The sequence below is a fragment of the Squalius cephalus genome (assembly GCF_949319135.1).
Source record: "Squalius cephalus genome assembly, chromosome: 21".
NCBI classification, from domain to species: domain Eukaryota; kingdom Metazoa; phylum Chordata; class Actinopteri; order Cypriniformes; family Leuciscidae; genus Squalius; species Squalius cephalus.
In genome coordinates this window covers 25706109-25729206 of record NC_137142.1, presented here as the reverse complement: position 1 = coordinate 25729206, position 23098 = coordinate 25706109, and the positions used below count along the sequence as shown (strand labels likewise).

Below are 23098 nucleotides of genomic sequence, written 5' to 3'. Positions count from 1 at the left end.
GAGGATGACATTAAAGATATCCTTTTCTTTGGTTCTACATGTATGGTGGATACTAGTCAGTCAATAAATACTAACTGTTAGAATCCTTCCATGGCAATCATGTATCACATTAAACACAAAGCAACACAATGTGCCAGCTGAAGAACTGTTAACCAATGTAAGAAAATACAGTACATTCAGACTGGGAAAATGTGGCTAAGAAAACAATGAGAATGTCAAAGAGGTCTGAGAAGCAGATGTTCAACACACACACACACACACACACACACACAAAAAAAAAAACAAAAAAAAACAAATTCACCCTCAAAACAAATGTTGTTGCTGAGAGAAATCTGATCTTGTAAACTCATTAGCAGATCTGCCTGTTTGTCCACAAAACACATGTCCTTTGAGAGCAGGCACCAAAGCACTGAGAAAAGGTGAGATGAGATATACTACGAGATAAGAACACTTTCCTCCTCTTTGATGGCAGAATGAATTTCGTGGCTTATTCTAAAAAAAGTAATAAACAGGTAACATAATTAAAAAATAAAAGTTGAAATAAAACTAAAAGGCAAGTATAAAAGGTAAAAAGTGAATAAAATAATTAAATAAATATAAAATAAAAAATGAATTGTACTCCTGCAAGGCAGGGTATCTCTTATAAAAGTACATCTTAAAGGGTCCATGTTTTCTTGCAGAGCAATGGTGATGAGGTTTTGATGCTTAGTCCTTCAAATGTCAAACAGAGTGATGGAATAGTATCGTATTAGATACAACTGAGTGAAGATAAATAGACATGGATTACACCAGCACAATGGTAACATCTCAGTGGGTTAAGGTTGAAAGAGATCTTGAGTGAATGCTAGGTAGTGGAGTGGGTGAGCTGTGCGAGTTAAAGTAAAGAGAAGAATGCATGTTTTGACCTGACAAGATCCGGATGACTTCCACTGGAACAAGGATGTCTGTGTGATAAATACTGTCAGTCTGTATTCAATGGAGTAATCTTATCCAAGCAAAGACATAAAATCATTCATCACAGACAAAACAAAAGAATCCACACCATTCAATATATTTATATTGCAATACCTAGTTATAATTCTGCACCAGGTTGTGCATTTTCCTAAACTTTTAATAAACATCAATGGCAATGGTTTTAAACAACAGTAGCGGCATTGAGATCTTGAACACTAAACATCCCCTGGGGGCAAGTATTAGTGTGAAAAATGCCAGATCCGTCTTAAAGCTCTCACAAGGCATGCACTCATTTGCCTCTAGTGGTTAATGCAGTTCATTGCAACGGGCAAAAAAAAAAAAAAAAGGATTTTAATATCACCTCCTAAATCTAGTTAGTAAGCTGGAAAAACAACTGTAATATTAGATAGCCAAAACATTTATTGCACAAAAACAGCCTTTATGTGGGAGAACACTATCGGCTGTAAAATTCTGTCAAAATCTCTCATACCTTTACTTTGTAACCCAAGAGAGGTGTGAAAATGCTGTACGCTATTGGAAGGCCTGTGTTGAAATGAAACGTGAAATCTAAACAATAAACATGAGAGCCTGAAGGCAGAAGCTGAGATATTCAACAGCAGCCCAATCATTCCTAATGATCCTCATTTGCTCAGACACACACAAGTTTGCAAACAGTTTAATGCATTTTTCCATGTGATGTTTATGGTGATTTCAAAACAGTAACTCAGACTTATCAACACATCACTGACGCACGCAAACAGATTATAATGCTAAAATCACAAACAGTTTGCTGATAATCAATAAATCAGTGCACGCTGAAGATACTTCTCACAAAGAACAACAAACAAGTCCTTATTTTTATCATACAAAAACCTACTGCCGCATAATAGCCGGATGCAACCTGAGAAGTGTGTGGACAGGTTCCCATGTAGCTGCTCCCAAACCCTAAGGTTAGCTTTTGAGTATTTGGCAGCCGGTCGGCTGTATAAAGCGCCTTGAGCGCGGATGGAGTGAAAATTCTCACAGTCTTTGAGCAGGCTAAGAGAGAAAGACACCCAAAAAGTGTCGCCTCCGGGCGGTTTTGTGATCTGCTGATGGAATGCGCACTCATTAGAAAGCCATCAATCATCAAGCCCCCCAGATCTATTTTTAAAGGATGTTCCATGAAGTTATGTGCTCGGGTACACTAATTTACGAGGTGGGACACCACCACTGCGATAGTAGCTCTCACAAACTGGGAGAAAAAGTCAAATGAACAGCATATAATGGAACAAGAGAGCGGCCAATGATCCGTATCAACTGTCGGGCCGTCTGGCACTGGAAGGTCAGGAGGGAGCGAATTAAAGGGATAGTTCACACAAAAATGAAAATTTGCTTACCCTCATTTCTTCCCAAACCTGTATGACTTTCTTATGTAGAACATAAAAGACAATATTTTGAGATATTAGTTTTCTTTTCTTTTTTGAGTCCATATAATGGAAGTCAATAGTCATCAAAATGGTTTGGTTACCAACATTCTTCAGAATATCTATGTGTTCTGCAGAAGAAAAAAATGTCAGGAAAGAAAGAAAATTTGGAATTACAAGCAGGTCAGCAAATAATGAAATAATTTTTTGGTGAACTAACACTTTAAGGCTTTGAAGACACAACAATCACTGTGTACAAACAAAGCTGAAATTAAATATAAGCTGAAATGGTTGTGGACATTAGAAATATCAGCCTAGACTCCTTCCAGTAGTTGCTGTTGAAAAAGGCTTCAGCTTTCACTCACATCACTCTTATTTCTCCAATTTCCTGTCAATCCTACTGGATATATCGAAGACTACATAATCATTTCAATTAAGTAAGTGTAAAACTGAGATGCATTGAGCTGCATCTACTAGAGCATACATAAAATAAGATATTATCAGTGTTTCTTGTCCATACAATGGAAGTAAATTTTTCGCCAAAACTGTTTGGTTATCAACATTCTTCAAAACATCATCTTGTGTTTTGCTGAAGAAAGAAAGCCCTACAGGTTTGGATTTCTCTTTTTTTGTGAACTATCCATTTAAGGCTTTAAAAACATATCAAGCCTGTGGACAAATTGAACAAAGCTGAACACGAAAGTAAATATAAGTTGAGATTGTTGTGGTCAGATGTGAAAAATCAGCCTAGACGCTTCAAATCCTTCCAGTAGTAGCAGTTGAAAAAGGCTTTGGCTTTCACCCACATCATCTCTCCAATCTCCTGTCAATCCTACTGGATATATCGAAGACTACATAACCATTTCAATTAGTGCAAAACTGAGCTGCATCTGGTAGAGCATACGTTAAGAATCAAACCAACATCTCCAAGAGGGGCTGAGAAAGACCATGCTCGCCTAAAGCCGATATTAAGCTTTCCATCTGTCTTCAAACGCGCACAAGCCGCACTCTCTGGTCTTCATTCACAGTAGGAAGAGTGGCTGACAGCTGAGCTTTGACATGGCTTAGCGCTGTGGTAACCTTGAAGACAAAACAACCAAAACTCAATTAAAGCATTGGGGAATAGGTGAAGAAAAGTGGTGGGGAGTTCACATATTTTTTAAACCTGCCCTCTGTTTGAACAGACACATATCCCGGACCCCAACACACCAGGTATAGAGGAGGGGACAGGCCAATGGTAACACAAATACGCACTTACATTGCCTCACCAAGCCTAGCAGAGCCACGGTGAGGTTTCCGACCCAAGCCATGCACACACGTACGCACAAAAACATACTGGCTCACACAAACCGCTGGATTAAATTCAGGTGCGAGGTCCTGTTTGGTTTGGATAGGCCCCAGCGCCAGAACAAAGTATGTCTGTCCACACTGAGCCCAGTTAACAGGTTTTTTTTTTTTTTTAACGAAATGCTGCCACTCTGAGATGTCAATCAGTTCTTCTCTTCTTTCCCCGCCCTCATGACCCAATGTAGATCTAACCAGCTGCAGGCTCTGAAAACACACTTCCCAGAGAGCTGAACACACAAAGATGTTTAACTGAGGAGATTCCTTAACATACCTCCCAAAGCTCTGCCTCCTGCGTAACCAGAGACCTACGTTTTCAGCAAAACACAAAAGCTCCAAACAAGGCATCTGAAAACAGTTGAAGACATACTGACAGCAGTGTAAGTGATGACAAAGACTGACAGAGCTGTTAAATCATATTTACATAATAGGTAGAAATTGTAGATATTTTTAAAAGAGCAGTCTTAACTGCAAGATCACATATATGTTCCCCATCTTTTTGACCAATGAATTTCCATCTTTCCAGTCATTTGAGATACATATTTTTCTGATTCAGTCTGAGCCAGGTTGACAGATTCATAAGGCACTAATAGAAAACCGTATGTTCAGGACTTTTCCATGATCTTTAGAGTTATTTTGACTATGGAAAAACAATTTTTAAATCATTGTGATTCAATCCAATTCACTAACGAATCATTCAGAGATAAATCAGTCTACATATTTGACACATTCATTGAAGCACTTGTAGAAAAATATATATTCCCATTAAAGGTTTGGGGGGTCAGTAAGATTTTGAAAAAAGTATCTTATGCTTACCAGGGGTGCCTTTATTTGAACAAAAAAACCTTAATACTACAAAATATAATTACAATTTACAATAACCGTTTCTATTTTAAAACATATTCAAATATAATTTATTCTTGTGATGGCAAAGCTGAATTTTTTAGCATCATTACTCCAGTCTTCAATGTCACATGATCCTTCAGAAATCATTTTAATGTGCTGATTTGCTGCTCAAGAAACATTTCTTATTATGATCAATGTTGAAAACAGTTGCTTTTTCAGGATTCATTGATGAATAGAAAGTTCAAAAGAACAGAAATTGTTTGAAAATATTTTGTACATTATAAATGCCTTTAATGTCACATTTAATCAATTGAATGCATCCCGAAAAAAGTATTAATTTCTTTAAAATAATAATAAAAAAAACTGATCCCAAACTTTTGAACTGTAGTGTATATTCACCATTGATTTTTTTCTTGACTTTTCCAGAATCTTTCCTGTCATTTGTTATTACTGAATAGGCGTTTTCATTACGATTCAGACTGGTTTGCTAATGAATCAATCAGATCAATGTGTGAAGTGATTTAACAGATTAAAAAATAAACCACAAAAAATATAAATGACAAACGTCTATACAAGCTTAATATCAGGTCAATGAAATATTTTAGAGTAGAGCATTACTAGAAAAAATATTCACTTCAGAATATTCCATGACTTTTCCAGGAAGTAAAAAATATATATATTTACAATTCCCTGATGTTTCCAGGTTGCCACAGCCTTGTGAACTCTGTACATAAGAATTATTCAAAGCTTGCTTTGCTCCACTAAAAACATTGTGCATGAATTCAAAAAAGCGTTTTGGCAGCAAATAAGATGATGCAGTTTCCTGGCAGTGGGCTGACACTTTAACGACTAATTCTGACACTTTTCTCACCTACACTCTGCGCCATCTTTCCTTTACCTCAGGTGAAGCCTGAAGACCAGGTCTGGAGTCAGTAAACACCTGTCAAACAGAACATGAGCTGCACCCATGCACTACTGGACTCACCCACTAAAGTCATGAGAAAAAACACTTATTTTACTTTACTTTACTTTTCTTTGCTATGGAATGTAAACAGCCATAAGACAAGAAAGATAAAAATAATTGTTGACTTTACCCAGCAGAGGGAAAAGTCATATAGTTAAAAGATGGAAAAATTAAAGCTAGATCAGACATGATCAGAATGAGTAAATGTGTTCAGCAGAGCGCATAACTTTTCCTTTTTCCCACGCGAAATTGGACTCAGCTATCAATCATCGTCAATCAGCTTCCTGTCAGTCAATACTTACACCTTCATTCACTCTCTTCCGTTTTACCCTGAGGGAACAGTCTCAGCAGGCTCATTAAAAAGAGAAGGCTGGAGTGACATCACTGGTGCTTTTTCTTTACACAAGCTTCTAAATCACTTCTGGAACTTTTTTTAACCAATAGATTACTTATTGCTGTTCCGAACACGCAATAAACGGTGTAAAAATACATCTATGTAACCAACAGACTGGTCCTTGTGTGAACAAACATTCAAATGTAACCTATTGTATAATTAAAAATTAAAGTACAACCTAACATATGCATATTCCTGCAGGCGACCTGAAAAACATATTTTATAAACACTGATTAACATAATATAATAACAAAAATGGTTTATTGCTGGTTTAAATGTTTGGGGTGAGAAACACAGAGGAAAGTGCACCAAGGAGAGTGACAGTTTCCTTAATATCTGGGGGTTTGTACGATGTTTTCTCTCACAGCTGGGTAAAATGGTAAAATGTGCCCTCTGGGACCTTTAAGCAGTTGGGAAACCTGAACACACTCCACCTATGTCTCAGTGATTGACAGTTAACTATATAAAGCTAAACTCTAGAGGTCCCACCCACTTTGACTAAATGGCATGTCATGAAAATACAAGCAACAATAGAGGGCGATGTGCAATCAAAAGTAATGTGAAGGTGAAATCTTTAAGTGAGCAATTCAGCAATTTAACAGTAAAAGTTCCCACACATTTCACAGTATTACTTCTCTTTTAGCATTTTACATTTTATGTGGGAATGCACAATATATCGGTCCATATTTGTTGTTAGAGTTTTTTCTGTATTGGTCAATGTTATATATATACACTGTACGACATTAGATATTTCATTGTACTTGCTCATTTCCCATATGTTTATATTTAAATGGCAACTAAATATATTTTTATAAAAAGACTAATAAATATTACTATTAATTAGTAAAAATCTACATAAATCTACATTTTTCACACTGTATCACCATTTGAAGCATATTAGAAATTTTATATCAGCAATACCATGAATTTAATTATTAGCGTATTGGTATCAATATAAGTGCTGAAAGACAATTAAGTGAACTTTAACATTATATTTTTAAAGTAAAAAATAAATATCTTTAATTGAATTCTAAACTGAGACAGGCAAACCTTACAGAAACAATCTAAAATACCTTTTTTTCCTGTCACAATTAAATAGCTCTCAAAACCTCATATCCATGATTGAGGGTTGTGGGTATTTAATAACTCCCGTCAATGATTATAGTGCTTACGGCCCTACTTGAGATACTTAAGATAAGAAATAAGATCACTATACATGGTCCAGTGTATTTGTCTACTCAACACAGATATACATACTGTAAACTTCTTTCTCTCTCACACACACACACGCGTGCACACACACACACACACACACACACTCTTATCACTCAGCATGTCAGTGTGGTGGAGAGGCATCTTGTGTTGCTCAGATTATGTGGCAGGGTAAATAAACGCTAAGTGCTGACAGACGTGCAGGGGGTCGCTGTGATGCACACTAGACAACACTCACACTGTGCAAGGGGCAAGGTGAGGTGACCCTGATCCTCTGCTAACTTAAACCTTTGAGAATCAGCACATGTGCATGTTTTTTGGGTCAAAAAGTTGGCAGTGAGAAATATGTGATACGTGATATTGATCCTTTGCAAAGACGCAAGACGTTCTTTCCTCTCCTTATTTGGGAAATGGCTCCAAGGCTGCAGCGGAATTAATTTACAATTACTTTGTACAGTACTTTAGTAATCTAAATTGCCCTCTCCCAGATTTAACAACTACTAAATTTAGGGTGCTTTCACGCCAGAGCGTTTGTTCCAGATTCCTGCTCTAGCTGCATTATAACATTCGTATAGTGTTTGCGCGTATCTTGACTGTTACAAATAAAGCGCCACAATAAGCTCATGAAGCGACTTGTCAATCATCTTGATGGATGAAGGAGAGGAAACTTTGACGAATAGGAGGACAATTTTACTCACATGTGACTTGCATAAATACATTTTGGTACGCTTTGAAGGTTGCCTTGTGAAAGCGGACCGAACCAAGAAGAAAATGCAACATTGTAACAAATTAAGTCCCTGTTTCGGAACAAAACAAACAATCTATAGGTGTGAAAACGCCCAAAGTCACCATGAAATCTAAGTTGACATTTTTATTTATGGAATATTTCAGTGTTTATTTTAAATGATTTATCCGTGCACATCAATATTTTTATTTATTTATGTCCCATCATAATCTTTCATAAAAATAGCTTCCCCTTACTCTTGCAACAACATATCTTCTCTGATGAAATGTTTACTGGCGTGAAGACGGGATGACACTCACATGAGATCACAGCAAAAGCCAACCACAACCATCAAATCAATTTCTGGTGGACAAAATCAAGTCACACCCTACATTTTTTCTTGTTCAAAAAGCCGTTTTACTCATACTGTACATCACAGTAGGGAAGAAAAAAACTACAAAATACAGTAAAAACAGTCATATGAAATATTACAATTTAAAACAAGGGTAACACGTTACACTAAGGTAACATTATTTAGCTACATCAGTTAAAATGAACTAACAATGAACAATATTTCTACAGCATTTATTAATCTTATGTAATGTTAACCTCAACATTTACTAATAAATTTTTAAGATCAAAAGTTGTATCTGTTAACATTATTAAATGCACTGTGAACTAAGGTGAACTTGAACATTTGTATTCACTAACATTATGCTGTAAGAATTTATTGCTCATTGTTAATCTGTTAGTTAATTCATTAAACACTGTTAACAAATGAGACCTTATTACAAAGTGTTATCAAAATAAGGGTTTTATTTTTATTTATTTTAAAATGAAATTTATTCTTGTGATGGCAAAGCTGAATATTCAGCATCATTACTCCAGTCCTTAGTCACATGATCCTTCAGAAATCATTCAAATATGCTGATTTGCTGATCAAGAAACATGTCTTAATTATATCAATGTTGAAATCAGTTGTGCTGCTTAATATTTTTGTGGAAACTGGTAGTGCATATAAAAAAATGTCAACAACAAGAGGTTCTGCAGAGTTAAATATCTTGATGTATAAAAAAAAGAGCAGCAGAGGGCAGGAGAGAGAAATCAAGTATGCAGGGCAGCTAGTGAAAAACCGAAAGATGAAAAGTAAGAGCGAAAAGAAGAAAAGAAAAAAAAACTCAAATCAGGCCCAGCCCTGAGTCAACAAATGATGCTACTGGGAATCATAGTAGAATTAATTTCATGAGAAAAATGGATTACTCATAATATGAGACTGCAAAAGCAAACAGTCAGAGACAGGATTAGCTCACTAGTCCAGCTGACTTCTGTTTAAAACTGCTATTACTCAAAACTAAAAATCAGAGCCTGGCTTAGAAAGTTGGGAATGCGCCTACAATCACTTCAAACATTTGACTGCATCAAGAGCAGAGCCAGGCACAACATCATGTACACAGTATTATGTGAAAGGACACTCAGCTGTTGACAGTGCGTTTAATAAAGACACATTAAACATTACTGCAATAAAAACACTTAAATAATGAACTAACAATCCATTATTAGCATGCTTTTGAAGAGGAGATGTGACTCACCTGGTAGGTGCCAATACCAATGTGTTTGGGGTCAATTTTAATAAGCTCGGCTAAAGGATCCTGAACACGTCTCCCAATAGACACTGAGGACAAAGAAAAGAATACAGGACGAAAATGATCTCACCATTATGTGCAGTTAATGCTCAAATATAATAATGAATGCCTCAAGAGAACAGCAATATTTACACTTTAATAAACCCACAGACTCAATTAAGAATAAATTAAGCTCACATTTGCATAAATCTATGCCAATTAGAGTATTTAAATCATGCAAAGGCCTGTGTGGAACATACTGCACTAATCACATCTTCACAGATTATATTAATAAACAAGATTTGCATTTACTGAGATATCAGGGCTTGCAACACACAACTGTGCTTGCAGTTTAAATGAGACCATATATGGTTAAATAGATGTGAAAAAGGAAGGCCAATCACAAATGAGTATGCAAATAGATGCAAAGAAAGACCTATCAGAAATTAATATACACATTTTATCGTTTATCCATTATTATTGTTGATGTCATTGTCAATTATATTCAGTCGTCAATTTTTTTTTAATTTTTATCTTAAATCAAAATTGAAGTTTTTTGGCTTTTAGTATGAATATGTTAGCCTTACTTTTATCTATAAGCATAGCCAAAACAATGACAAAATTCGCATTTTGAAGATCTAAGCATTCAAAACTTAGTGTCTCTCACTTCCGCCAATATGGAGCAATGATTTTGATGACATCACTTTGCACTTCAGCTACTCAGATTTTCTGTCCAATCAAATGCTCTCTTGAATCTGAAGCATCCAGCCCTATACATTATAAATAGACGCTGAAGCTGCGGCTAAAATCAGTTCACTTGTTCACACGCTTACTATTTTCTACATGGTATATCGCACAGTGTGCTATATAGGGGATAGGGAACGATTGAGACAGTGTAAATATGCTTTCAAATGAAGTCTGGTTTCATGTTAGTGTCACGCGAACCGCCTCAGCGCGCACACAGTCTGCTCCGGCCCAGAGACACAATAGAACAGAGCGGATCATATGAGTGAGTTGCCGTAGACCACAAAACATATCGGACCCATTTGAATTCTGCCCAGAATGCTATATTTTAAAGCGATATGGAGAAGATTAGGAGAAACGGTTAGAGATTAGAAGGAATCCCCTTTTCCTAGTAAATAGTCATACACAGGCAAAGACATGGGCCAACTAAGAGAGGTCAGGTCAAATAAGAATTCAATTAAAGACAAATAAAAACCCATTTCAGAAAAACTTGAATCTAACTTATCCCAGGAAATGTGACCAGCCAAACACAATATTATAAAATGAAATGAACATAAGCAGTTTGGCGCACTTGTTCCATTAGCTTTATCTAGTCTTGCTGAAGGTCAGCAAATGAAAGTCAGATTTTCATCTTTACTCAACCATGTGTGCGAGAATCAGAGGGCGAGAAAGAAAGAGAGAGCGACTCAGACAGAAAACACAAGACAGAATGTGAGACATTGCGTGGTTTTCTGCCCAAGCACAACCTCCACATTACAGAGTCAGAGAGTGGAGAGAAGTGCTTTTGTGTGCGCTGTACAAGGCCTGAGCTGAAACTCCATCCCTTTCCAAATATTATTACAGGCAGCAATTTCCCACAGAGTTCAATGTGGAGACGCAGCAAGTGAGGCTTGGTGATCACGCTCCAGCAAGCCACCTCAAAACCTCCTTCAACAGTCACCCACTTCAGCGAGCACATACACCTTGATCTTTATAGAAAGCCAAACACCTCTGGAAACAATTGTCCTCAATCAAGATATGAACACCTTTCTATACCTCAGGCATGACAGAGTAGGTCAGGAAGAGTCATATAATGACAAATTCATTAACGTATAAATGCCAACATTTACTCAATTATGACGTGGTGTTCATAAGAAAGAAGTATATTAAAGCCCCGTTCACACCACAACGACACACAGTGACAAAGCAACATGATCCCATTAATTTCTGGCGACACGAGCAACAGTGACCATTGGCGATAGAATGTAGGCATCTCAAGTGACGCACACGACAAAAGCTCAAAAATTTTAACTTTATACAAATTAGCAGCGAATTTCACAAGCAACAACCAAAATGATTGAAGACTGTCAGTGGAGCTCACGTTACTGTCTCGAGCGCAGTTAAGACAGGGCAGAGTTCTGGAGCGATTTCACTGTTTGTATTATTTGACTGTAACCACATACATGGACATAATAAAATGATGCATGTAAAAGAAACTGTTGGCAGTCTTAGTGAGTTGGATTCATACATTGATTATGTTGTTAACTATATGATGCAGTGAACAGTTTAGCACTGCTGCAGTTCATATTATAATTTTTCCCCTGCATTATTTTGATTAATGATTTAATAATTGAATGCACTGAGCACTGCTCTAGTTTATATCACAACACTCAACAACAGCAGAATGCTACTTTTAATTTCTTTTGCATTTTCTAAAGATATGGGAGTGGGAAAGCCCACACACATCTTCACGTACAGAGACTGTAGTGGCATACAGTGACAGGGCTGAAGAAGAAAGAAGGATGTTACACAATTGCATGATCCTTTAGCAATCATTCTAATATGCTGATTTGGTGCTCAATAATGCCTAGTACACACTGCATGATTTTAGCCCAGATTTTCACTCGCAGAGAGTTTCGTGGAAATCACAGATGAATGCTTGAAAGCGGAAGCAAATCGGTGCTCGTTCACGTGAGTGACAATCGAGTAGTGTGTGTGCTATCAAAGATGCAAACTTAGAAGCACCACTGCGTTACTGAATTATTTCATGCCTGTGAAAAATGTAGCATGCCAAATATCTGGACCTGTCTGCGACCCCGAGTCCTGCAGTGTGAAATGTGTTTTGACTGGAAATGACATTGGCCACGACCTACAGCCAATGAGAGAGTAAGATACAGGGCGAGGGAAATAAACCTTCCTTGTTATTATCAATCTTGAAAACAGTTGTTATTTGTTATTTTTGAAGAGCCATGAAATTTAGAAAGTAAGCAGAAAGTATGCTAGTGATGTAGAATTGTGTTTAATGCGTAAAACACAAAACACTGGACACATTGACACACATCCCACATAGGACGGTCCAATTTCTTACGCCTCTCATAAAAGTGATAAATATAGCTCCCTAGTTTGCGCTTGCATTTGACCAGAGGAAAATTTATGATTAATCCCATACTGATTTACTGCTTTTATAGAGGAAGTCTGGTATAATTCTCAGATCCTGTTTTTGAGAACATTTGAGTGATTTCCAAACTTTTCGCCTTGCTTTTTTATTTTTGTTAGAGTAGAGGGTGCTTGTGTGGTCTAAACACAGGCAAACCTTTTTACAGAAAGTTCTGTTTCACAGAAACAGATGGTTCTAGATGGTTTGATAGACTGTGAAAAACTATTGTTTCTTCTTCTGAAGTCCATGTATCGAAAACTGGAGAAATGAATGTGGCCTAAAGGAGACAGAGAGCCTGTTTCAGACTAAGGAGACAAGGTTGACTGAAATGGCACGTAAAGGTCTGGTTGAATGGGAGCTGAGTTGGACTGACAGGTAAGGCGGTTGCCTTTGACTGGAGACTTGGAACTGGAGAATCATTCAGAGGGACAGCTTTCATTCAGTGTTAGTACGTTAGTACGAAAAACAAGACATATCCTGCCAGTGAAGCTTTGCCTTTCATGTACACAAGTTTGTTTGCAAAACCCTAAAACCAAAGCCTTGCATTTATATAAAAGCATCTTTACCATTAAATGTAAATAACTTAAAATACTAAACAAGAGATATTGTCAAAATGTTAGGATTCTTTATTTAGTTTGAATTGTGTATATTGTGTTGCTCTGCATTGAATTTTGTAAAATGTGATTAGACAAAACTATTTTAATTTATAGTATATAGGCTTTAAATCTTTTAATCTTTATTACACTATTTTTTTTACTAATTTAAAAAAATACTGTATTTATTGTTTAGTTATATTTAATTATATATGTGTGTGTGTGTGTGTGTGTTTGTTAATAATATTTTTAATAATACTCTATTGATTGATTGATTTATTAGCACTAGCAGGCTTGTAAAATAATACAGATAATGTTAAATCCTTGCCTCAATTACAAAATCTGCCAATAACCTTGTCAACGGCTGATAAACATTTTCTGTTTTTAGTGTTTGTTGATAATTTTGAGCAAAAAGTATGTACAAACAAGTTTCTTTGATTTCAGATTTTGTGTATGTCTCATTCGACATCTTTAAATTCCATTCCATAAATCTGCATTATATCAGACATAAAAAAATAAAAAAAATAATAAAATGGTCAAACACTAGTTTTGAGAGCGTGTAAAGAAGGAATATGTAAATTACCTGCACTCCTTAGGTTGGGATCCATGTCTGGCATCTCTTTAACAGCCTCAGGACTCACACTGTAGATGGACGCTCCTGCTTCATCTGTTATGCTGAAACAACAAAGACTTACTGAAGCTGGCTTCCAAGGAAATCAGAGAGGTAACCTCATGAAGACCCCAGTGAACTTATGAAGCTCCCTCAGTACATCTAGGAGGCGTCAGACCAAAGAGTCCATTTAAATACATTTCCATAGAAAGCTTGTAGTTGATACAGCAGGAACCGAAGTTTAGAGTACACAGCAATGCATGGAAGAAATACTACAACACACAAACTCAGCCCTGTTTTCATTGGAAAATGTGATTTTTTTTTTTAAATATTTTTTTGACAAACTTTTTTCCTGAGTTCAGAATGTTATAACTGCATTTTTGAGGTTATAACTGATTTCTGTGCTGCCATGCACATTTAGAATGTTCTGTTACAAGTGTCATCCATACACATTTACAATCTGTACATGCATATTTTGAGGAATATTTATTCCTTAGAGTAGTGCAAACATGATATTAATTACTAATAGTTATTTAAACCGTCTGACAGCCCAAATATTTAGCAAAGCATTGGCATCTTTCCAAGTACTCCCTTGGATGCACCATGTTGTGAATCACTGGTTTAGTGATTCTCACTTGGGTGTCAACTAGATTGACTCTCAACACATTTTCAGTAGCATGTGTATTGTTCAGCTTGCCACTCAAAGTGATTTATATTACACTAATTGCAGAGTCAGTCCCACCGCAGGGAGCAGGGTGACGACCACATAGGCTCAAAGGTGAAAGAGTGCACTCGGTTATATTTCCATCAGTAAAGTAAACTCTACTTGAACCTGAACCAACAAACCTGATAGGCTACAAATACAAATAACAATAATTACCACATAAAACACAAGTTTCAACAAATTAACCACTAACATACTGCAAAATACTACTGATTCATATATTAAGAGTTCTGAATCATTAATTTGTGCAATAAAATGTTCTAGTAATCTAACGCCAAGGAAAATATGAAAATATGGGTAAATACTGCCATCTAGAGGACGTAATGGTAAATGTGCTTGTCTACTATATTTATGAAAAACTAGTCTAAATAAATGTTAAACAGTCTTGCTGGAACAGATTGATGATTGCAGCTACTTTAATAATAATAATAATTATTATTATTATTATTATTATTATTATTATTATTATATTATTATTATACATTAATAATTCTGTAAAGTATTAAATACAATTAACAAAGAAATCTGAAAGATAATTTTTTTAAACAATTTTATTATATGTTATTATGCAAGTTATCAATTTTTTCCTTTTCTAAAACCTCAAAACCAGCCTTTCCTTCCTTTACAACTTAACTGCCTGTTGGGCACATAATAAAACTGACCTCTCTCTGAAATCATCAGCAAGGATAAATGTCCTCCGCACATGATTATCACCACTGTTACAGAATGACCATACAAATTAGGGCAGATCACCACTGCAGCCTCCATTACATTTGCTTCCTCTCTATTGGTGCCTAAGGGCTCTTTGGGTAACTTTGCCAATTAGTGTCATCATACTTATGACAGGATGCAGAGGCTTTGTGACATGGACCACCAGTTTGACTGGTGTCCTCATTTTCTCAGATCCTTTCCCCTCCTCCCTCTCACTCCAATAGCTGACAGATACAGTAGCCATGATGACAGGACTAACGAGCCCTGGCATATGACCTAGTGGTCACGGTGGAGCAGGTTATCAGAAAGATTATTAACAAATTAAGAAGGAAACACATGCCAACCCTGATAAACATTCAAATATAATATAAACTCATATAAATATAAAACCACATATTATTTAAAATACGATAAATAAACCATATAAATAAAACTAATAGTTCTTCATGAAATGAAAGGATGGAAAGTTATCTAAATGTCTCCTTCAGACATAGTAATAACGTACACAGAGAAAATGCATGGCCAATAAACATTCACTAAGCATTACGCCTCATACGTTTTTTTTTTTTCGTTTTTTTTTTTTAAATATGAGAATATGACCTTTTAAACAATATATTATTATAACTACATAAATTCTAATAATATATTAAGAATGGTGTAATTATAATAAACTATCTAGTTTAATAATTATAATATACAATGTATAGAAATAATACAAATTAAATTATTAATAATAATAATAATAATCATAATAATAATAAATTATTATTATTATTATTATTATTATTATTATTATTATTATTACACAAATGTATTTCCTCTTGACTCGGGATGTGCACAAGTAATTGACTAATAATTTTTTTACATTTATTTTTAAAATGTATCTTTTTGATGCATATTGTTCTTTTTTTCCTTTTTTTTTTTTTTTTACTTCTTAAAATTTTCATGTAATAGATTACTTGAATTCACTTAATATGGCCATCTCTAATTTTAAGAACCTTCAAATAAATGAAATGTTCATTAAATATTCTATTAATTCTATAGTTAATTAATTAAAGTTTGTGATATTAATTTCATGTCCTTATCAAACTAAAATAGTTTCTTTAGCACTAGTCCTTCAGTGTCCAGAATGTGTCTGCATTCTTTCCACCAGAATGATATGACAGCAGTGCTGAAAGACAGAAAAGGACAGCAAAGGAGAGAGCAGGTTTTTGATATTGAAAAAGAGAGGAACCTGTCATGTTTGAATAAATCAGAAGGGCTGCAAGGGTTAATGGGTACAAGCCCTGAACCATTCTGACATGGATATGCATCACATCGACCAACCACTTCTCTTCATTAAGGGCACGGCTGAACTTGTAAAAGGGCAGGCAGCAGAAGGCTGTGAGCACTCGGCCCAGCATAAGAACAAAGACAAAACCTGCCTGCAAGTGTAGCAGATGACTTGATGACCCTTGAGGTCTGACAGTCACTCACTTACTCACACTCAATACACCCACACTTTGGGGACTATCATGTCTCTATGAGAGTCTCTGGGCAAAGTCATGGCCGGGCCCCCTCTAACTGGAAGTAATTGTGGTATTCTCTGTGTTTGTCATCATCCTCCAGGCTGGTCCATCTCCCCCTCCCAATGTCTATGACCACCGGGTGACACCAAGAGATGGATACATACTTTGATACTTGCCCCCTAAACACATGTTCTAATTAAACGCATTCATCAGATCTGTCTGCGGGGTGAAGAAATATCGTCACAGTATCTCCAAACCTGTAGATAGAAGTCCAATGTTCTTGATATTACTGGTTAAATTTAAGACAAAATTAGCTGTTTTTATCTAAAAAGGTGAGGAAATTCTAAATTCTTCTACACAATGAAAGTTTTGGCCCTGCAAACTATTAAGTAAATTAGCTAAACAAAAAAATAATTTATGCAGTAGAGTAGAAAATTTGCATACTACTAATTTTTTAAACAACTTTTCTGTTAGAGTTTAAAAACTACCCAGTCTTTATAGTTATGAGGTCTCTGTGAATAAACGTATCATTATGCATTTATCCTATGAAAGATAAATGTTAAATTGGATACAAGAAAAAGGTAATATTGTGAAATATTATTATAACTGAAATAATTTTTCTATTTTAATAAATTATGAAATTTAGTCCTGTGATCAGTACTCCAGTCTTCAGTGTCACATGATCCTTCAGAAATCATTCTAACATGCTGATTTGCTGCTCAATCAACATTTCTTATCATCAATGTTGAAAACAGTTTTGCTGCTTAATATTTTTGTGGAAACCGTTGTGGGTTGTTTTTTTTGTGTTTTTTTTTCAGAATTCTTTGAGGAACAGAAAGTTCAAGGAACACAATTTATTTGAAATAGAATTGTTTTGAATATTATAAATGTATTTGTCACTTCTGATCAATTTAATGCATCCATGCGGAGTAAAAATATTCATTTCTTTAAAAAAAACTCTTACTGAGACCAAACTTTTGAATGGTAGTGTATATAATTATAAAATTCAGTTTATTTCAATGTGCACTGAATGGGATATAGATTATTAGCAATATATCCTTTTAAATGAAAAATAATTTAAGATCAATATACCATCATCAAATGTGTGAAATTTACTAAAGCCTGTCTTTTGTCTTTCACGTAAGCTGAAACAAAAAATGACATTCTTATGGAAAAAATTATAAAAATGTTGGCCAATTACTCATAGCCAGCAGACCCAAGGGATTCCCAAAAGAGAGGAAAAAAAAAACAATCATGAGATATCTGACCAATGCCAAGTCTAAACACTATGACATTTTTTGCCTAGAAAAGGGCCAAAAAATGGCAGGTGTCAAAGGCCGTCAGTCTCAGGCTCTGTGCTAGGGGGTAGCAAGTGCCTAGTCAGCGTGGAGGTGCAGTTAACAGCACATTCAAGCTGCCACCACCACACAAGTCTGAAAAGAGCAAAACCTCACAGTCACTCACATCAAACTGGTGGCAGATGTTCATCACCCCCTCAACACCCCTTCCTCCTTTAAACACCCAAAGAACTGCGGAAGAGGGAGTCAGCTGTCCAGATTACTGGAGGTTTTCCTGTGTGTGGCAGGCAGGAGCCAGTAGAGGGGGTTTTGAATATGTTGGTGTCCAAGCCTTAAACTCAAGAACCTCATCTTAACCAAGAATATTTTGGAGATTTAATGGTTCACACTGTGGACTGGATCTAGCAATTCAAAGCACTCAAGTATAGCCCACAAAAAGGATATTCCAGAGCTTTCCGTTTTCCAATGTTCAAGACCAGTTTCATTGGAAGCCTAGTTCATATATGCAGATGTGGAATTGAGGTTTCTATGTTTTGATGTTGCTTGCGTTTTCTTTTTCTGTACTCCAAGGGCTATAAACTACAACCTAAAACGGCCTAACACAAGTCAATGAGGCATGAAATGTGCAGCATGTTAAAAACTTTACTGGTGGGGATTGCTTCCAGTTGTTCTGACATCACAAGAGCACATTAGATTAGAAATTGACAAATGGGGATTTGGCATCTGAGTTTAAGGCAATGGAAACTTCCAAGCGGACGGCTTGCTTGATCTCATGCTTGGCTGCCACGGATCAATCAGCACTAGACGGATAGGGAGTGACATTGCAGTATTCGTGTCCGTTCTTCTGGAAACTTCGTGTTAAATACAAGAAAGTATTCATAGTAAGCTAGCGTGTCTCATAACGCAGATGCCAAAATCTATTAATATAAAAAGTTTCTATAACATATATAATGTAATTTCATTCAGAGTTTTTATGATTGGATGTTCCATGTTCCATGTTCTTAGTCATTGTGACATACATGCTAATAAAAAAATACACAGACAAAAATATTAAGCAGCACAAACATTTTTAACATTGATAATAAGAAATGCTTCTTGAGCGGCAAATCAGCATATTAGAATGATTTCTGAAGGATCATGTGACACTGAAGACTGGAGTAATGACTGCTGAAAATTCAACTTAGCCCTCACAGAAATCAACTACATTTTAAAATATATTAAATAGAAAACATTTATTTTACACATTTATTTTATTTTATAACATTTCACAATATTACTGTCTTACTGTATTTTTTTATTTAAAAAAAGTAGCCTTGGTGAGACCTTTTTCAAAAACATATTAAAATTTAAAAAAAAAACTTGAACGGTATTGTATATGGCACCACATATCAGTTAAATTCTATGTAACAAATTACTGTCATTTAGCAAACTTAAACAGCCCAGATTTAGGTAAACAAAGTATATTAGTTGAAATATTTTGATTGTTTTTAATTCTGAACATGACGTACCTGCAGCACATGTCCTGTCATGGCTTATAGCTTTATTATGAATTGGTCAATATGTTTTCTATTCCAAAAATTATTGTATATAGTTGGATATGCTTTACTTTTCAATGGCAAGATAAATCTAAGAGCAAATGTAAGATGGCATACTGTTCAACTCAACGCAACTCATATTGACGTAAATAAAAGCCCCACCACTGTCAACCACACACAGACATTACCATATATTTCAATATATTAACATCAGTCAATCAAAATTAGGGAGGCTCAAGACAGTTGCTCATTGAGCCACTGGTTCTGGGTGTCCTCTGTGATGCGGACATTTATCCCTCAGTGAGCCATTAGCTGTGGGCCTGTGACTGGCAAATATTCCTCCTCATTCCTCACTGTCCTAATCACCCTACCCAGAATCCTCCTCAAAGGACAAACTTTCCGGATGCAAAATTCTAGTCATCCAAGACCTTACAGCAAAAAGTGAGTTCATTTTACCAGGAGGAAGCTGGCAGTAAAGGGCAAGTATTAATATTATATATCTGGGCATATATATGAAATACTGTAAATAAAAAACATTAAATATATAAATATAAGCTATGAATAATAATAATAGATATTATTATTCATATACATTGCTTATATTTATATATTATTTTTTTATTTATATATTTATTTTCTTATATTACATTCACACACACACTTTACAGCAAACTTGCACCAGGTAAAGTGAAATAATAATACAAATAATATTGTAATACTGTTTAATATTGTCCCTTCTAAAAGCAGCAAACGTTTCATTTAGACTTTTTCCATCCATGCTGACATTGCATCTGCAAGTGTTAAGGAAATTGTAAAGATGCAACTATTTATAATTTACAGCAAGTGGCAGTTTCCTTCCTGTTAAGACTGAAGTGGTCATGCTTAACAACTGATCCCAGCAGTAGAGTGTACTAAAAGAAAAATGAAAAAGAATAGATGAGATAGAGCTCCTGTAATTCTGCATTCTCCCGAACAGTGAGTCTAATGACCAGAGACTGGCCGGCTGGTGGCAGAGAGCAAGCCTGAGGGGGAGAAGGGTGGTCACTGCCACGGTCTTCAACCTTAAGAACTGACAGAGCTGTCCAATCAGTCTGTAGCCATAGCTCAGTATCAGGATCACTGTCCTGACAGTCGAAACACTACAGGCTCCCTCGTTAAGCAAGATACATGTCATTTTGTCCTTTAGGGGTGAGAAGCAAAGTCAGGGCCAAACAGCAGCAATGACCAGAGTCAGAGCAGCACCTTCTGAACATGTTTCTTAGAAAGGACATTTTATAAAATAAAATTGACAAATGACACTCAGTAAATAAGAGTGCAGTTGCTCTAAAATAAACATTTTAAAAACATATCAATTCTGTATGGCACACAATACGCAATGAACCTCTAACCCAAATCTGTACAACATAACTATGACAAATCCATGACCAAAGCGACAAGCCTTTCTACCAGAAGCATTAAGACACCATGTCAGCCAAGGTCAACTTTTATTGGGTCATCTTAGAGGCCCTTTGAGCATGTATTAGTCATGAGAATGCAGCATACACACACCAATACTGATAAAACACACATACAGTGAGAGACAGTATTCCAGGAATCTCACACTCCCAAGTTCAAAGCTAATTATGTGTACCTTTATTCATAATGCAAACCAATTCAAATCATTGCAGCGGTCTAGAAGGATAAAAGCACCTGGCAGTAAAGAGTGCTGGGCCAGAGGAGGGCGCCACAGAGGGGTTCCAGGAGAGAGGTTCAAAGCATGGTGTAATCTCAAGCGACTCAACTGGGGCACAAACTACAGAGTGAAAGTTCAAAGAGAGGACAACTCTTCACCATTCATGTGATCTTAGTGTACAACACGGGTATTAAGGCAAACTATTACAAGAGAGACTAATAAAAAGACCAACACTATGTGTGCGGTGTACACAACTATTAAAACATTTAAAAAGGATTTGAATATGGAAAATGTGTAAGCATTAACAAATTAGCCTAAATAATTAAGCAAGGACTGGGAATGTGTATAACTTTGTGAATGATGGCTATTCGAATGCGAATTCGAATTGACACTGGAAGCCAGACGCATTCCGTCAAAAATAAAGATAAAACCACACTTATGTATTACTAACAGTAACATCATTATACCACACTGTTAAATGCAAGTAAAGTCCTGTGTGAAGACAATTTGCCCAATTTCCTTAAAAGCACATCTAAGTACCATTACAAATCACTAAAAAAAAAGGCCTTATTGTAGAAAGAACCGGAAGAAAATGTCAAGAAGTCAGTGTTTATCCTAGTCTTACTCGAGTAACAACCCCAACTCAACAGGCAAGTGTCCCTTCATTTAAAGGAAGAGCACCAGGTCGCTGAGAGCCGTGCAGCTCATCCCGCAGGCTCATCCCGCACACAGTCTGCCGGCACTGCCTGTCATTCCTCAGGAGCATTCAGGCAAACGAAAGGAAAGGAGACGGCTAGCGGGGACGTCGGGACAGAAGGGAGGGAGCACGGGATGGTAGGTGGGGGCAACGGATGGTTTTATTTCTGAACAAGCTGAGGAGTAGGGAGACAGATAGCAGACGGTGCAAATGAAGCCGTCGATTTGATTGACTAGTGATGTACAAAGTGCACTGTGTGGAGACGAACTTTCAAAAGGGAATGAAAAAAAAAAAACAGTCTAATTACATATTCCCTAACAAACATATCACCTAAAACACAATAGCACAAAATGCATCTACACTTCTACAGTACCATTCAAAAGTTTAGTGTCAGAAAGAAATGAATACTTCTATTCAGCAAGGACATGTTAAATTGTTCAAAAGTAACAGTAATGACATTTATATTGTAGAGATATTTTTCTGTAAAAATGCTGTTCTTCTGAACTTTCTATTCATCCTAAAAAATGTAATCCGGTTAACACAAAAATATGCAGCACAACTGTTTTCAACATTGATACTGTAATAATAAGAAATGTTTCTTGAGCTCCAAATCAGCATATTAGAATGATTTCTGAAGGATCATGTGACTCTAAAAACTGGAGGAATAACTGCTGAAAATTCAGCTTTGCCATTACAGGAATAAATTACATTTTAAAATATATTCAAATAGAATTAATAAGAGTTATTTTAAATTGTAATAATATTTCACAATATAATTTTTTTTAAATTCAGCCTTGGTGAGCAAGAGTCAATGTATGTTTGTAAGCATTCTATGGAATAATTGTTGAGTCTCATTGGCAAGTCCAAAAAAATGGGAAGTTTAAGGGTCAGACAAAGGGTGAAGTATTATCACAAAAATTGAATTATGAAAATATAAAGAAATTAAAATTAAATTAATTATACCATACAGCACACTTTGAATTTGTAAAACGCGCAATGATGCTTTCATGTATTTTCATACATGTAACCACTCCATGTTTCTTTTTTATTTACATTCATTCATTAAGCAGACAATTTTATCCAAAGCGAAACACAACAAGCGGGAATGCATGTCCTGTTTAAGC

General features: G+C 35.9%; 1 protein-coding gene across 1 annotated transcript in view; it reads right to left on the bottom strand.

Annotated features, from left to right (window-relative positions):
• Nucleotides 1–23098, bottom strand: part of srbd1 (S1 RNA binding domain 1) — a 54896-nt gene that overhangs the window by 15964 nt on the left and 15834 nt on the right. Inside the window, exons 15-16 of the mRNA XM_079855995.1 lie at nucleotides 13803–13894; nucleotides 9434–9516 (exon numbers count right to left, since the gene is read on the bottom strand). Coding sequence (XP_079712121.1) covers nucleotides 9434–9516; nucleotides 13803–13894 — 175 coding nt within the window. The remainder of the gene's footprint in view (nucleotides 1–9433; nucleotides 9517–13802; nucleotides 13895–23098) is intronic.